The sequence below is a fragment of the Urtica dioica genome, chromosome 12 (assembly GCF_054948205.1).
Source record: "Urtica dioica subsp. dioica isolate 48M chromosome 12, U.dioica_male_clone48M_v1_H2, whole genome shotgun sequence".
In the NCBI taxonomy this organism is placed as follows: Eukaryota; Viridiplantae; Streptophyta; class Magnoliopsida; order Rosales; family Urticaceae; genus Urtica; species Urtica dioica.
This window is the reverse complement of record NC_142767.1, coordinates 19,272,628-19,288,604: the sequence shown is the minus strand read 5'-3', so window position 1 is coordinate 19,288,604 and position 15,977 is coordinate 19,272,628. Positions and strand designations below refer to the sequence as shown.

The window sequence follows — 15,977 nt, the reverse complement described above, 5'->3', positions numbered from 1 at the left end:
GAAGTTGGAGTTTGCTATCATTAGAGATCGTTGGTAAGCCGGAGAACGTTTTGTGATGATTGATGCGCTAGAGAAGGGTATGGTTGTCCAAAAAATATATGAAAACAAGAGTTTCGATATGTTATAAAATCAACGTTAAATTGGAAATGTAGTATCGAAAAATTGTTAGTCGTGCAATTCTACAAAACATGCTGGAAGCGAATTGATCAGGCAAATAAATTTAACGAAAAAACGCCAATAGAACGAAAAACTTTTTCATTGAAAGCTCTAAACCCTAAAGTGAAAAAAGTGAACAAAAATGCACGAACTCCGTGAGATTTTTAGCCGCTGAAAATATAAAATCTTGTTCAAATACGGACGAGTGAGAGGACAAGACAGAGAGAAAACACTCGCGAGAAGAACATGATAGTGAGAGAGAAGATAAAAAAAATTAAAGTCCATAAAAATAAAAAAATAAAAGGAGTTTGGGTTTAAGGTATTTTTGTACGTAAAAATACGATGGTAGTGGATTTGAATTAATTTGGACTTAGGACTTATTTGATTTGTACGTAATAATCCCATCATGCTAATGGGCCATTAGGCCAGTCCAGTCCACTTCTTATGAAGAACAGTCTTTTAGCGCCAAAATGAAACCTAAAGAGCGGGAAATCAAGAAAAAGGAAAGCAAGAGAGAGAGATCGGGAAATGGAAACCAAATCAGCGAAGAGTACCGTTGGCAAAGATTTTCATCGGAGACTATATATAGGCTTCGACAGAGAGAAAAATAATAGGGTTTCTAGAGAGAGAGAGAGAATTCTCTCGGCAGAAGACAGTCTGCAAAATCCAAGAAGAGGAAGAGAGCTCCGACGACGGAGAAAAGGTCGGCCGCCATGAGCGGTCTCGGTCCAATCGAGTCGCCGACTCAACAAGCCGAGCCTCTCTCGCTCTGTTTTAGTCGCTCTCGCTCTCAATAAGTCGACTTCAAAGCAATCCAGAAAGGTAACGAAACCCTTATCGCCACTCTTTTATCCAGTTTTCAGTCTTCAATTCCGATTTTTTTTTTTTAAATTTCTCCAAATTTTGGTTACTCGTTGAAATGGCCGTTCTTATGTATACAGTTTTTTGGTGGAATCTGATTCCCATTCCACTGTGTATTTAAAGGCTGTCAGGACAACATGGAACCAGTATTTGGAAGAAGAAAAAAATAATGATGGCCTTAAATTGAATTCGTGATTATAGTGCTTATTATTTTTCTTATTTTATCACTTTCTCATAGCTTTTGTTAATTCTCTTGTTTTGACGAGGTGCATGGAGTGAAAAGCCATGAACGTCGAGGACTTTGCCGAGACCGCGGTCGATCAGAGGCTTTCTGGCACAATCTCAGGAGCGGTGCATTTTTTTTAATGTAAATTACCTGGTAGTTTCGTGTGATTGGGATAATTACTCAGTGCCGCGACTCACTCGTTCGTTTCAAGATGTTGAATTATTGGACTAAGAATTTTAATTAGATCTGAAATTGCCTATTGTGCTCTTTGAAACTAGAATCGTTTAGGCTTATAATGATAATTTCTTGAAATTTTTTGTGGGTTAGTTACAATTTTCTCGTCACTATGTGTTTTCTTGTTTCATATTCAGCAACCTTTGGTGGCGAGCTTCATGTTGCTATTTCTTTGCAGGTCCGTCGTTGAGGTGAAGAAGAAGTTCCGGATCAGATCGTGATCGAACGGTTCGTAGGACCCAACCTCGCTCACTCTGTGTGAGCACAACCTCAAACTGACATAGTTGTCAAGGGAATGGAGTCTCGAATCAGAAGGTATGCTTATTTCCATCTAAAAAGTTTGTTTTTCCTGTTGTATCGCTCTTTGGATTTTTTCCTGTTATAACGAGTTCAAGTCTTTTTCTTTAGCGGACTTGGCTAGGGATTGGTCTAGTTCTTGTTTTGCTTTGTAATTCTTGTTCTGGATTTTCCGGCTTTGCCGCGGTTTTAATAAAGTCAGCTGTTTCTTAAAAAAAAAAGTTTGTTTTTTTCTGATAAATTAATTTAGTGACGTGATCCTTTTTAAAACTGAGATATGTCACAGCCTTCTTGAAGCTACATATAGTTAGTTTAGACACAAAATCAATGTAACCATTACCTGTAGAAACAAAGGGGATAGAAAGATTATTATGTGGATTTATGAAGGATGTGAAAGTAGTAGCTTTGGGCTGGCTTCTGATTCTTACGTTGGTTTTTCTAACTACTAACTCTTGATGTGGTCCCTATCAGCAAACTGATCATCTGGGTCAGGAATGATATACGAATAAGATCTCCAATTTTTCCATTTTCTTGGTGTACTTATTGCAAAGGTAATTTTTCTTGGTCTCAGATGCTATATACATTTTCTTTTGCTGTTTCTCTCTTGCAGTTATGGAGGATAAGGCATATGGATCTCAGGTTTCAGCTTTTTATGAAGTCATTTTCATCACTAACACGGTAAGAACTACTCAACTGATTACTCTCCTTTCAGACTTTTTGATAAATAGATCAAATGCAAGTAATGGTTACAATGTTTTTTATTTTAAATTTACCCAACTAATATGATCAAATCTTTCAACCTTCACTGCCAATGATTTTTTTTCTTTTCAATTCTGTGCCAAAATAATAAGGTTTCTAGAGAGAGAGAGAGAGGGAGAGAAAAAGAAATAGAGAATTCTCTCGGAAGAAGAGAGTCTGCAAAATCCAAGAAGAGGAAGAGAGCTCCGACGATGGAGAAAAGGTTGGTCGCCATGAGCGTTGTTGGTCCGATCGAGTCACCGATTCAACAAGCCGAGCCTCTCTCGCTCTGTTCTAGTCGCTCTCGCTCTCAACAAGTCGACTTCAAAGCAATCCTGAAAGGTAACGAAACCCTAATCGCAACTCTTTTATCCAGTTTTTAGTCTTCAATTTCGATTTTTTTTTTTTTAAATTTCTCCAAATTTTGGTTACTCGTTGAAATGGCCGTTCTTAGGTATACATTTTTTTTTTTTGTGAAATCTGATTCCCATTCCACTGTGTATATAAAGGCTGCCAGGACAACATGGAACCAGTATTTGGAAGAAGAAAAAAATAATGATGGCCTTAAATTGAATTCGTGATTAAAGTGCTTATTCTTTTTCTTATTTTATCACTTTCTCATAGCTTTTGTGATTTCTCTTGTTTTGACGAGGTGTATGGAGTGAAAAGTCATGAACGTCGAAGAACTTTGCCAAGACCGCGGTCAACTAGGCTTTCTCGCACAATCTCAGAAGCAGTACGTCTTTTTTTTTATGTGAAATATCTGGTAGTTTCGTGTGTTTGGGATAATTATTCCATGTTTAATAATCGCGACTCACTCGTTCGTTTCAAGATGTTGAATTATTGGACTAGGACTTTTAATTAGATCTGAAACTGCGTATCGTGCTCTTTGAAACTAGAACCGTTTAGGCTTAGTATGATAATTTCTTCAAGTTTTTTGTGGGTTAGTTACAATATTCTCGTCACTACTCGATTATATTCCTGACAAGATTGTTCTTGTTTTTTCAGTCGCAACTATGTGGTTGTGTGCTTTGAGTCGCAAAAAGGTTTCTGTTTAAGAAATAAAAAGTTTATGGTGGGTGACTTGGACAGACCATGTTTTTTCTTGTTTCATATTCAGCAACATTTGGTGGCGAGCTTCATGTTGCTATTTATTTGCAGGTCCGTCATTGAGGCGAAGAAGAAGTTCTCGCCGCCGATCAGGACCCAGCCTTGCTCGCTCTGTGTGAGCACAATCTCAAACTGACATACAATCTCAAAGGTAATTTTTTTCCTTCTATCTTTTTATTGCCAAATGTTGTAACTTAGGTCTCAGATGCTAAATACATCTGCTTGATTGTGGGCCCTCTTAATTCTAATTTGCTGTTTCTTTCTTGCAGTTATGGAGGATAAGGCATATGGATCTCAGGTTTCAGCTTTTAATGAAGTCATTTTCATCACTAACAGGGTAAGAACTACTCAATTGATTACTCTACTAGAAATGATAGCTATACAGTATTTTTGGGCAAATACTTGCCTTTTCACTGTGTATCTTATGAAGTTTTATAATAAGAATGTTTTTAAATATTTTGTCAATAACATGAGTCTATAATAAGAGAGTGTGCTCGCAGTAAAATTTTAAACCAAATTGCTTCAATAACAAAGAGGGAGGGCTACCACGTGAATTAAACAAGAAAAGTCACGTGTGTGTAAGTCACCTCTAAAATAAATAAATAAAGAGGGAGGGCTACCACGTGAATTAAACAAGAAAAGTCACGTGTGTGTAAGTCACCTCTAAAATAAATAAATAAAGAGGGAGGGCTACCACGTGAATTAAACAAGAAAAGTCACGTGTGTGTAAGTCACCTCTAAAGTAAATAAATAAAGAGGGAGGGCTACCACGTGAATTAAAAAAGAAATGTCACGTGTGTGTAAGTCACCTCTAAAATAAAATAATAAAGAGGGAGGGCTACCACGTGAATTAAAAAAGAAAAGTCACGTGTGTGTAAGTCACCTCTAAAATAAAATAATAAAGAGGGAGGGCTACCACGTAAATTAAACAAGAAAAGTCACGTGTGTGTAAGTCACCTCTAAAATAAATAATAAATAAAGAAAGAAAGCTTGAGTTATTGTTTTACTGTGAGCACACTTAATATGGCTTTAGGTGATTGTTGTTGCTTATGAAACAATCATACTCTCTCATTGCAATTACATTGTTAATTACAGTTACTAATACTATTTTTTTAATGAGGTACATGGAAAGGAATCCTTTTGTATTAAATAGCTTGTCCCGCAAAAAGAAAGGTACGCAATTTATATTTGTCTTAAAGCATATATCATGTAATAGCATAGATTCTTAAGACTTGTAGTGATTTTAACCTTGTTTGCATAACATCTTTTTTGCAAGGTTTGCTTACCGACTAAAAATGAGGTTTTTAGTAGAAATGGAATTTTTTTTTTTTTTTTTGGGAAACACAGTTCCCCATTTCACTCTATGTACCTAAGAGCTGCCATAACAATTGGAGAACCAAATTAGTGTTTATAACTATCGTAGCCTGCGTATTTAACTTACTTAACCATTAGTTGTATTGGCGCTTCTTATTGTATATCATACTCTCTCATTGTAATTGCTTATCCTAGTTTATAACTTTTGACGAGGTACATGGAGGATGAGTTGTCCAACTAAATGAAGAAGGTATTGAATCTCGTACTACTATTTAATAGCATATTCTTGGTTAATATTATTTGTTAATGCCCAAAATAATTGCTAATTTTAGCCCCTTTTGATGATGTATACGGTTGACGGGCTTAGGGAACCTGAAGCTTTAGCGCTCAAGAAAGCTCCAACGTTGCGATGAGTTGACGATGTATAGGTATTCTTAAGCTTCCTTTCAACTCTGCTGACCCTGCTGAAGCCAAAGCCGAAGCCGACCCTGCTGATCTACAATTTCGTGCCTCAGTCGCTGAAGTCAGAGTTTTGCCTTGACTGTCACAGGAGGCACGTTCTAACATAAATTCTACAGAGGACCAAGATAAGTCAACTCATTTGTGTTATTTTTTATTTTCAGTATTTAGTGCTTGGGAGTTAGAATTAGAGCATACATGTTTATGGGTTAGAGCGCGCGCGCGTGTGTGTGTTAGAGCATGTGTAAAAATGAGTTAGAGCGTGTGTGTGGAAGAGATTTAGAAGGATTAGAGCGCGTGTGTGTGAGTGTGTGTTGGTGATAGGGAGTGAGTGAGATTTGAGGGAGTTAATTATTCCCATGGAGTTCAGAAAAAAAAAGAAGAAGGAAAAAACACACGTCACAACTGTGAGGAACTGAAAATGAGGGCCCGAATCCTCAATTGGCTAAAATTGCTGGATTATGCGAGTTTGGGAACTAAAGGTATGTTATTTAGGTGTTATTTCGAATTGGATTTTCATTGCAAACTAGCGACACTTGTGTATGTGTTTTTTTCATTCATGACCCTTTTGCATGCAGCTCGAGAACAACGGCAGAGAAGCTTTCAACTGTCAACTGCGAAGTAGCCATTGGTCGTCTGCATGAATGTGGCCTCTCGACCCTCTTCAGGGATTCATAAGGTGCGGGTCTTCCACCGCCTCACAACCCCATTGACTTCTAATTCATTGCATTCATGTGTATTGATTTTTGTAGGTTTTGAGAGGGGCCCGGAGAATTATGGCTTCTGAGAAGCTTGTTTGCTCTTCTCTTTATGGTAAGGAATGACCTAACCAATCATACAACAGTTTGAAATCATTTTATTATACAGTGTTTATGATTTTTGTGTGTGTGTGTGTGTGTGTGTACGTAGAGAAATGGAAGTTGGACCAGAACCTGGTTGCGGATGGTGGGGGCACCTGGTTCACGTATATGGTGGGACCAGCTTCATCTTGGTCATGTAATCTCACTACAGGTGCGTAGTCCGAAATTGATAGTGTTGCATGAAATACATTGTTCGTTTTCAGGTTTTCTTCGAGTTTCTAATAGCAAACAAAAGTGTAGTGTGCGATGCATTATCAGTTATTTCATTTTTTTGTTATGAAGGTCAAACCAAGGATGTCTACCTAGGCCAGGCTACTTTTGAACTGCTGAAGTGGAGGGTGTTCTGTGAAACTCATCTACAAGAGGTTTTCATGGCGGATGATTCAAACTGGGAAACAAGGAACTTTTATATAAGGGTGTGTAGTCTTGAGTTTCCTTGGCAAGAAACTGAATTCCCTAGCTCTTTATTCATCATGTATTTATCATTTACATTCAGACCTTGCACTCCCTTTTTGTAAAGTGGCTTTCAGCCTGTTAATATAACCATTCTTGTTTAAAAAAAAAAAGACCTTCACTCTTTCGACTTCAGAAAGTTGACGAATGCGGAGTACTGTTGAGGTAAGTTCCTGTTTTTATTTTTATTTTTTTGGTGTAGTTTCAATTGTGAAACAGCTTGCCTAGTGAGTGTATTTGCATTTAAATTCTTGAGGTATTTTACTTTAGAGTTGATTTTCATTGCAAACTAGTGAGTCAACTTTTCTTTATTATTGTTTCAGACAACGCGGAAACCATCTTCCCCTACGTGAAACTTGAGAGTAAAGGCTAAGGGAACCGAATATGGGTCCCGTCAGCGGCTCTTGGATCGCACACAGACTTGTGCTCGACCTTGCTTCAATACTTCGAAGAAAGACTTGTGCGCTGCATTGAGAGGGTGTTGGACAGAGCGGTTTCTGTCCCAAGCAGCTCCGATATCTGTTTGATAACAAGCGAGTCAGAGTGGAAAGAAACTCTGCAATCACAAGTAGTGAGATAGGTAAGTACAATCTTACTCTTTTTAGTCTTCATGATAGCAATAGTCCATGAGTCTTGGCCATCATAGAAGCTAGTTTACTCTTTTTTTCTTGCCTCAGGTCCTTATGGTGCTGGAGTTTCTCTGACCGAGGCAGCGTTCAAAGAAAAATGTGGCGATGAGCTGACCCAGAACCACTGAAGAAGGTACGCTAATTGCTCTGTCCCTAACACCTCTACATAGATAGTTTATAGGGTTCTCAACTTTGACCTTGATTAAATTCGTACATTAATTACAAAATGGAAAATGACTTTCATATTGTTTCTGGTTTCTTATTTTTTTTTTTTTATATATATAAAAAAATGATGGTTATCCTCCCTCTTAGCTCTTTTGACTGGCTCCAATTTTTTTTTTTTTTTTTTTTTTAAAGTGCCGGCCGGCCCAAAATATTTGGTCTCAGTCAAAAGTGTTGGGAGAGCATAAGCAATCTATGATTTTCAAATAAAACTATATATGTATAATATATATCTTTTTGCTGGAAGAATGTGCATTGTTATATTCCCCAAAATAATTTCTACCGAAGAATCTAATTTTTGAGATTGGAGTTGAGGGTATTGATTAAGATGATATATTGTGTATTGTTTTGTAGTAAATTATTAACAGATTATATTTGGTCTTTCTTGTCGATATATGAGCTACAAGGGGGCTTGATCCCTCTCTCTCTCTCCTAAAAAGAAGAGAGAGAGAGAGGGTATATAGGCAGCTCAAATATGAGTGCAGCCATAATTGCAGATGTATGGAAAAAACACTAAAAGAGATTGTTTTTATGCTAAAACAACAGCTACCCAGCACTGCCTCGGCTTTCAAGGTCTAATTTCAGGCTCTCTCTCTCTCTCTCTCCTGATTTGATTGATATCTTTAGGTTTTCTTATTAAGTGATTTTTTCTTCTGGATTGTTCTCAACTGCACAGATGCTGTTCTACTTTGCCGCCACGGCCAGTACTTTAACCTCTTGGAGTAGCTGATCTTCACCATCTGATGTTATGGTAAGTAATTCCCTTTTTACTATCAAGAATCAACCACAATCGAATGTTGTGGTGTATACTGCTATAAATACACTTCTTCTTACCTACGATTTCATTTTCTTCTCTCTGCCACGACACGAAGCCTACGCTCTTTCGTCGAGTGCCTCGCAGTCAAGCTGTTCCCCCGGTCTGTCGTTGAGGCGAAGAAGAAGTTCCGGATCAGATCGTGATCGAATGGTTCTTAGGACCCAACCTCGCTCACTCTGTTCTGTGGGAGCACAACCTCAAACTGACATAGTTGTCAAGGGAATGGAGTCTCGAATCTGAAGGTATGCTTATTTCCCGATGATATTTTCATGGATTACTCAACGAATTCAACTTTCATGTATTTTCAAGGTCTATTATTATTTTTATTTATAAAAAAAATTATTGATTAACCGCTCCCTAAATGTTTTGGCTGGTTCTAAAAAATTGTCATAGGGTTTTTTTTTTTTTTTTTTTTTTTATGGTAGAGGGTTTAGGTTGTTGGGCCGGCCGAGTGTTTAGGCGTCTATTTTTTAGAGTCTGTCAAAGCTTTTGGGGGGTGTTAATCAATACCTATTTCTTAAAAAATTAAAAAAATACTTATAAAATTATATGTATTATATTTTTTTGGGTAAGAATTATTTGAAGTTACATATACTTACTGTTCAATTATCATGTTACATGAAATTTCTAACAAATTTTTTATTTCTTATCCTACCCCTCAAATATGAACTACAAAGGCTTGATCCCTCTCTCTCTCCTAAAAAGAGGAGAGAGGGTATGTAGGCAGCTCGATCACCGAGTGCAGCCATTCTTTACTTGCAGACACAAAGGACGGACTACATGGCATAGAAGCTCCCGCACAACAGACATTGCCTCGTTACTGCGACGAATCCTATCTCAGAAATCTGAGCCGCCGAGTCAACAACCCGACCCTATCTCGCTCTGTGCTAGTCGATTACAAAACAAAATCCAAAAGGTAATGAAAACCTTATTGCCACTCTTTTATCCAGTTTTTTTAGTTTTCAATTTCGATTTTTCAAAAACAAACATACTCAAATTTTGGTTACTCGTTGAAATGGTTGTTCTTAGGCGGCCCCAAATATGGTGGTTACTCTGCTTGATATGACAGCCCTGCAGATGTTCAGGACCGCCGAATCACGGTTTGTGGACGAATCCGCCTAGCCAACAACCAGGTCCCACATCCATGATGATTTGATGTATTTATTTTTATTTTTATTATTTTTTTTTGCCATTTGCTTTTGTGAGTCGATCAATAAACCTGTCAGTATCGGTAATGTCCAGTGATCGTGTTGACGTCGTCCCAAGGATCATCGCCCTGCTCACCGACGAAGCCAACATCGCCCAAATCGACTGTATGTCTCTCTTGATCTGCTTCTATCGCCCACTCTTGCTTTTGTGGTATATTGTTTTACCTTCTCTGCCTATTATTATGGAGATGTTCAATTTGGTTATATTTTTATCGATCTTTTTCAATGTCAGACATGTCTCGTTGGAGCTGGCCCTGACGGGAAACACACTGCTCTAGAGTCTGTTATCACAGCCCAGTCAACATTGGGGTTGACATAGATAAAGTCTTGGCTTCAGATCCAAAGTCAGTGTAGAGACTAGTTCAAGCAGAGTCTTTTTACTTTTTTTATTTTTTTTTTTATTTTTTTTTTTACTTTTCTCGTTTACTGAACTTGTTATGAAGTCTGATGAAGAGTATTTTTTATGTACCAACACACATGTATGCTTTTTGGGAGAACTACGCTGCTTCTGAGTATGCTTGGGAATCTGCAACTCCTTCGGGCACTGCACTAATGATGCTAGACGCTGATAAGATGGTCGTTGCTGCTAGTTCTCACAACCCTACTCTCGCCAGTGCGTTGACTCACTTCCAAATAAGGTAAAGTTGCTATCACTTCTATCATGCTCTTCCATCATGTGTTACTTCATTTATGTTCTAACGCGCATATTTACATCTAACAGAAAAGCTCGTCCCTCTTCCCTGGACAGATTGAGCTTGGTAGTATTAGTCTACTAACGATAACAATAGAATGTGTGAGGGACTAGTTAGGATTAGTCCGTATACTTAGAATACAAGCGGCATAACGGTTTGTACAAATTGTGCTTCTGCTATTTTCTTTTTCTTTAGTTTTTTGCAGGTGCATATTTATATCTTACAATAAGCTCGTCTCTCTTCCCGGGGGAGAGACGGAGCTTGGTAGTATTAGAATCTCGCATTAATCTCGTCTCTCTTCCCGGAGGAGAGATTGAGCTGGTAGTACTAGAATCTCGCATTAAGCTCGTCTCTCTTCCCGGGGTAGAGACGGAGCTTGGTAGTATTAGAATCTCGTATTAAGCTCGTCTCTCTTCCCGGGGGAGAGATTGAGCTGGTAGTATTAGAATCTCGCATTAAGCTCGTCTCTCTTCCCGGGGTAGAGACGGAGCTTGGTAGTATTAGAATCTCGTATTAAGCTCGTCTCTCTTCCCGGGGGAGAGATTGAGCTGGTAGTATTAAAATCTCGGAGTAAGCTCGTCTCTCTTCCCGGGGCAGAGACGGAGCTTGGTAGTATTAGAATCTCGCAGTAAGCTCGTCTCTCTTCCCTGGGGAGAGACGGAGCTTGGTAGTCTTAGATAGTAGATAGCTAGTTTGACCGTGAATCAGTTGGTGCAGGTACAAATTTTTATACGTTTTTTACAGTTGTCAAATTAGTACAACTGTTTTTTTTAGTGGTTGTACAACCATGTGGTCATTATTATTAATATTTTTTTGCAGGTACCGTCTCATGATCTTGCGGGGTACTTAGGAATAGGATACAAGTAGCACTAGAAATAGGAAAGACGTTGGAATATTCAAATGGTTTGTATAAACTGTCTCTTTTTTTTTTTGCAGGTCACCCAAATGTTTTTACTCTGAACTACTAGTGGCTTGATCCCTGAAAGGGTAAGTAGGCAACTCAGTCAAATGTTGTTTCTGAGTGCAGCCACAATCGAGCTTTTCCTTGACTTGTAGCTTACACATTGTGTATGGTGAGTTGGTGAAACATATGTCCCGGCTACTTTTATTTTATATTTTTTTTTTCAAATTTACTTGTTTTGTATGAACAAGCAGTAATGGACATTCAACTTTGTTACAGATTGGAAGCTGCTTTGGACATTCAATTATGAGTGCAGCCATAATTGCAGATGTTAGGTGAAGATCTCAAGTTCCTTTGTGGCGAAAGTCCTTACTCGTCAACGATCAAATCGATTCCCTTGCCTTGATATCTGGTCTTCTCAGAGTCTATCATCTCTCCCAAAAGGTAGTGGTTTGCGATAGTTACATAAGCATATTTTAAATTGTTATAGCGGTGATGATGGTTTGATTCAATTTTTTGGATAATGTTTAATGATTAATGCAGGTCTTAAGTGTCGAAACCCTGGGCATAATTCATCATTTGAGGAATCAGGGTTTGTGAGACTCTTTCTTCCAATTAACTTGGACAACCAGGAGTTCTTTACAGAGTAGGAGTTCATATGCAAAACTCCCTATGTTATGCTTTTTGCATGAAGTACTAGAAAAACTAATTTCCTGTTTGCATCGCAGGAATTTATCTAGGAATGCGTGGATCTGTGGGAGTCTATACGGAATCGCCAATATTGGAATAGTCAGTGTCATAAAGAACTACAACTTCATTGACTGGGAGTCTTTCTTACCTATGCTCTCGCTAGATACTTGAATATGTTTGAGGTGATTGCTTGAAACTTGAATCATTTTAATATTTTAATACAAGCTTTGTAACTGATCTCTTTGATTTGCTAATAGACACACACGATTGATATGCACTCAAATCTCACTAACTGTGGTTTTGGTGGGACGCCACGGATCGGTGCTCGTCATGCGGTGGGGTCGTTGGCGTGGAACATGACCACAGAATTAGGTACACTGCTTTCTATCTTTCACTAATGCCTCTATGCATAATCTTGGGATTCTCAACTTTGACTTCCTTCACAAAATTCCTAAATTGATTACAAACGGGAAATAACTTTCATACTGTTTCTGGCATTCTTATTTTTTATATATAAATAAAATGATTAGTTATCCCCTCCTTAATTTGTTTGACTGACTTAATTTTTTTTTTTTTTTTTAAAGTGCCGGCCGGCCAATTTTTAAACCTTTTTTTTAGAAAACTGTTGAGGGAGCATAATCAACCTCTTTGATTTTCAAATAAAGCTATATACTTATATTTTTTTTGCTGGAAGTGTGTGTATTGTTGTATTCCCCAAAAATAATTTCTACCGAAGAATCTATTGTTGGAGATTGGAGTTGAGAATCTTGAGATTATGTGTAGATGTATTGTTGACATTGTATATTGTTTTGGCATTTGGTTTCTAACATATTTTACCTTTCATGTCCTATCAATATATGAACTACAAGGGCTTGATCCCTCTCTCTCTCTCTCTAAAAAAGAGGAGAGAGAGAGGGTATGTAGGCAGCTCAAATATGAGTGCAGCCATAATTGCAGATGATGTCACAAGTGGGTGGGGAAACGTGCGCTGAATCAACACCAGCGAATCAGGTACAATTCTTGCCTTTTCCTAATGCCTCTTCAGAAATAGTATATGCATAATCTTGATAACTAACATTTGGTCCTTAGCATCTGAACTTGAACTCTGACTCAAGGTCCTTTGAAAAGATCTCAAGTTCCTTCGAGGCGAATGTCCTTGCTCGTCAACGATAGAATCGATTCCCTTGCCCTGATCTCTGGTCTTCACAGAGTCTGTCCTTCTCCCCCAAAAGGTAACAGTCTGTCTCCAATAACTTTTTTTAATTTTTTTTTTTTTTTTTTTTTTTTTTTTTTATTTTTATAAATAAAATGATGTTCAGGCTCCTCTATTTATGTTGTCATGATTTCTTCATTTTCTTTTTAGTCTTTATGCTATGTATCTGTAGGTTTACATGAATCTGTAGGTTTTTGTGGGATTTACCACAGGTTCAGAGCTATTTTATGGAGTGTTTAAAAGGATTGTAAGAAAAGTAGATTAAAACAGTATTATTTTTTTTTAATTTTGAAACGATAACTTCATTATATATATTTGAAAAGGCGAAAGCCACTTTACACAAAAGATGGGACGTTTATAGCTTGCTCCCCGGATCCAACGCCAATCGAGCACGCGAACCCGGGCTGAGCCAAACCAAAAAACAGTATTGTTTATAAACATGTAAAAAATTAAGCAAGCCCTAAATATGTTTTGACTATGCACTTTTTTTCTGAATTTGTTCGTAAGAATAATAACTAGGCGTGTTACTTTGTTGCAGTGCCTTTGGGGATGAACAAGGTTATAGAGACAATGAGGCATTCCATGTTGGCGGTGAATCGCACTTTCCGTGGTCGGTGGTCTGTGAATCGGCCAAAAATAATATTTGATGATGTGTTCTCTGTCTCAGGTACGTAGTAGAGGAGAGCCACAATGCCTTCTTCATCACGCTCCACCCCGACCAAAGACAGCAAAGAAAATGAGAGGTTTTTATATGTTTAACATCATGTTAATAAAATGAGCAGTGTTGTATTGTTGTAGTTCTAAAAAAAATGAGCACTGTTGTATTATATTAGTTATAAAAAAACGCATCTGTGAAATGAAATACTAACATTTTTATTCGTCTTGGTTATAAGGTTTTCTGCCCGAAAGGACAGCAATGGTCCATTGGAGATTGGATTACGCACGCAACGGAAATCGGAATGAGAATGAAGGTAAATAAACAGCCTCTTTTTTCTTCTTGGTATTATTCTTTCTTTGATGGGTTGTTGTCTTCCTTAGAAAACACTCTTCTTAAATGCTTTATTTAGTCTCATGATAACACTTGCACCTGTGTTTAGGGTATTTTCGGTGCACATGCCATCTGCTCTGTGCGAAGCTATGTAGCAATGAGCTGACCACTGAATCAGGTACATTGCTTGCTCTTTCACTAATGCCCTTTACTTAAATTTTATGTCTATGCATAATCTTAGGATTCTCAACTTTGACTTCCTTCATGAAATTCCTAAATTGATTACAAAAGGGAAAATAACAAGCATGTTCTTTCCGGCTATCTTATTTTTTATATATATAAAAAAAATGATTGGTTATCCTCCTTTTTATTTGTTTGACTGGCTCTATTTTTTTTTTTAAGTGCCGGCCGGCCCAAATTTAAAAAAAAAAAAAATTCAGTCAAACTGTTGAGGGAGCATGATCAACGTCTTTTATTTTCAAATAAAACTTTATATGTATATTTTTTTATGCTGGAAGTGTGTGTATTGTTGTATTCCCCGAACATAATTTCTACCGAAGAATCTAATGTTGGAGATTGGAGTTGAGAATCTTGAGATTATGTGTAGATGTATTGTTGACATTGTATATTGTTTTGGCATTTGGTTTCTGACAGATTTTACCTTTCATGTCCTATCGATATATGAACTACAAGGGCTTGATCCCTCTCTCTCTCTCTCTCTCTCTCTCTCTCTCTAAAAAAGAGGAGAGAGAGAGGGTATGTAGGCAGCTCAAATATGAGTGCAGCCATAATTGCAGATGCATGGGACGCCATAGATCGGTGCTCGTCATAAGCGGGTGGGGAAACGTGCGCTGAATCAACACCAGCGAATCAGGTACAACGCTTGCCTTTTCCTAATGCCAATTCAGGAATAGTATATGCATAATCTTGATAACTAACATGTGGTCCTTAGTATCTGAACTTGAACTCTGACTCAAGGTCCTTTGAAAAGATCTCAAGTTCCTTCGAGGCGAAAGTCCTTGCTCGTCAACGATAGAATCGATTCCCTTGCCCTGATCTCTGGTCTTCATAGAGTCTGTCCTTCTCTCCCAAAAGGTAACGGTCTGTCTCCAATAACTTCTTTAATTTTTTTTTTTTTTAACGATTTTTTTCTTTTAATTATTACTAAAAGACTTCTGTTCATCCTTATTATAATATCTTGCTCACTCGAACTTTCCATGGTTGTCTACTTCATACCAGTCTATAAATTCTTTGTTTGTTGTTTTTTTTTTTGTAAATAAAAGGATGTTCAGGCTCCTCTATTTATGTTCTTGTGATTTCTTCATTTTCTTTTTAGTCTTAATGCTATGTATCGGTTCTCTGCTCCACGCATATAAATTAGCATTCATGTTTAATGCTTTTCAGGTTATTTTTATAATAACTTGAAGGGTCAGCTTCCTCAAACCATAATATCTTGTTAAAGCTAAAGGATTTTGGTCACCTCTATTTGAGCCATTCTTGTGTTTTTTCTTATGTTTAGGTCTGCTACTGGTGCCCGATTGAGAGGTGGTGGGTCATCAGAGGTAAAGTTGAATTCCCTTGCAATTTTCTATTGAGCACTTCTCTGTAAGAACTTTTAGATATTATCTCGAGTCTCTTGAAAACTCACTTGTGAGCCCGTGAAATCGGAGAAACCCTCTATCAACCTCTAATGTTTCAATCTTATGAACATAAATGAAAATCCATTGATTAAAACAATATGTTACTAGGTCCTAGTATCTATTTTTTGTTTTTAAAGAAGTCTCTTTATATAAACATGGCTGAAAGCAAGTCCTAGTATCTATTGTTTGCTTGTTTTTTTAAACTAAGGTTTAGTCTGAAATTAAGGGAAGATAGAATTTAAATTTGATCTGTGATTTTTGCTAGCTCA

General features: G+C 37.5%; 2 protein-coding genes and 2 long non-coding RNA genes across 5 annotated transcripts; all 4 read left to right on the top strand.

Moving 5' to 3' along the window:
* The first annotated feature begins 5,050 nt into the window (after window positions 1-5,050).
* On the top strand, window positions 5,051-7,484 carry LOC149379980 (uncharacterized). The gene is made up of 7 exons (XM_089603527.1): window positions 5,051-5,186; window positions 5,304-6,074; window positions 6,148-6,208; window positions 6,305-6,406; window positions 6,538-6,671; window positions 7,032-7,288; window positions 7,386-7,484. The coding sequence occupies exons 2-6, from the start codon at window positions 6,036-6,038 to the stop codon at window positions 7,059-7,061; spliced, it is 366 nt and encodes a 121-aa protein (XP_089459653.1). The 5' UTR covers window positions 5,051-5,186; window positions 5,304-6,035; the 3' UTR covers window positions 7,062-7,288; window positions 7,386-7,484.
* Window positions 7,485-8,860: 1,376 nt separating this feature from the next.
* LOC149379979 (uncharacterized) lies at window positions 8,861-10,218 on the top strand. Of its 2 annotated transcripts, none has more exons than XR_016294242.1 (5): window positions 8,861-9,292; window positions 9,406-9,509; window positions 9,619-9,689; window positions 9,817-9,928; window positions 10,038-10,218. It is a non-coding gene; the product is annotated as an uncharacterized LOC149379979 (long non-coding RNA). The 2 variants fall into 2 exon arrangements; XR_016294241.1 differs by having other exon boundaries at window positions 10,028-10,218.
* A 1,711-nt stretch (window positions 10,219-11,929) lies between these two features.
* On the top strand, window positions 11,930-13,137 carry LOC149379978 (uncharacterized). Its single transcript, XR_016294280.1, has 4 exons — window positions 11,930-12,049; window positions 12,125-12,239; window positions 12,737-12,878; window positions 12,983-13,137. It is a non-coding gene; the product is annotated as an uncharacterized LOC149379978 (long non-coding RNA).
* Window positions 13,138-13,506: 369 nt separating this feature from the next.
* On the top strand, window positions 13,507-14,859 carry LOC149379977 (uncharacterized). The gene is made up of 6 exons (XM_089603553.1): window positions 13,507-13,521; window positions 13,619-13,671; window positions 13,748-13,823; window positions 13,974-14,051; window positions 14,178-14,246; window positions 14,762-14,859. Exons 2-6 carry the CDS (start codon window positions 13,630-13,632, stop codon window positions 14,803-14,805), a joined length of 309 nt encoding a protein of 102 aa, XP_089459679.1. The 5' UTR covers window positions 13,507-13,521; window positions 13,619-13,629; the 3' UTR covers window positions 14,806-14,859.
* Window positions 14,860-15,977: the final 1,118 nt, after the last annotated feature.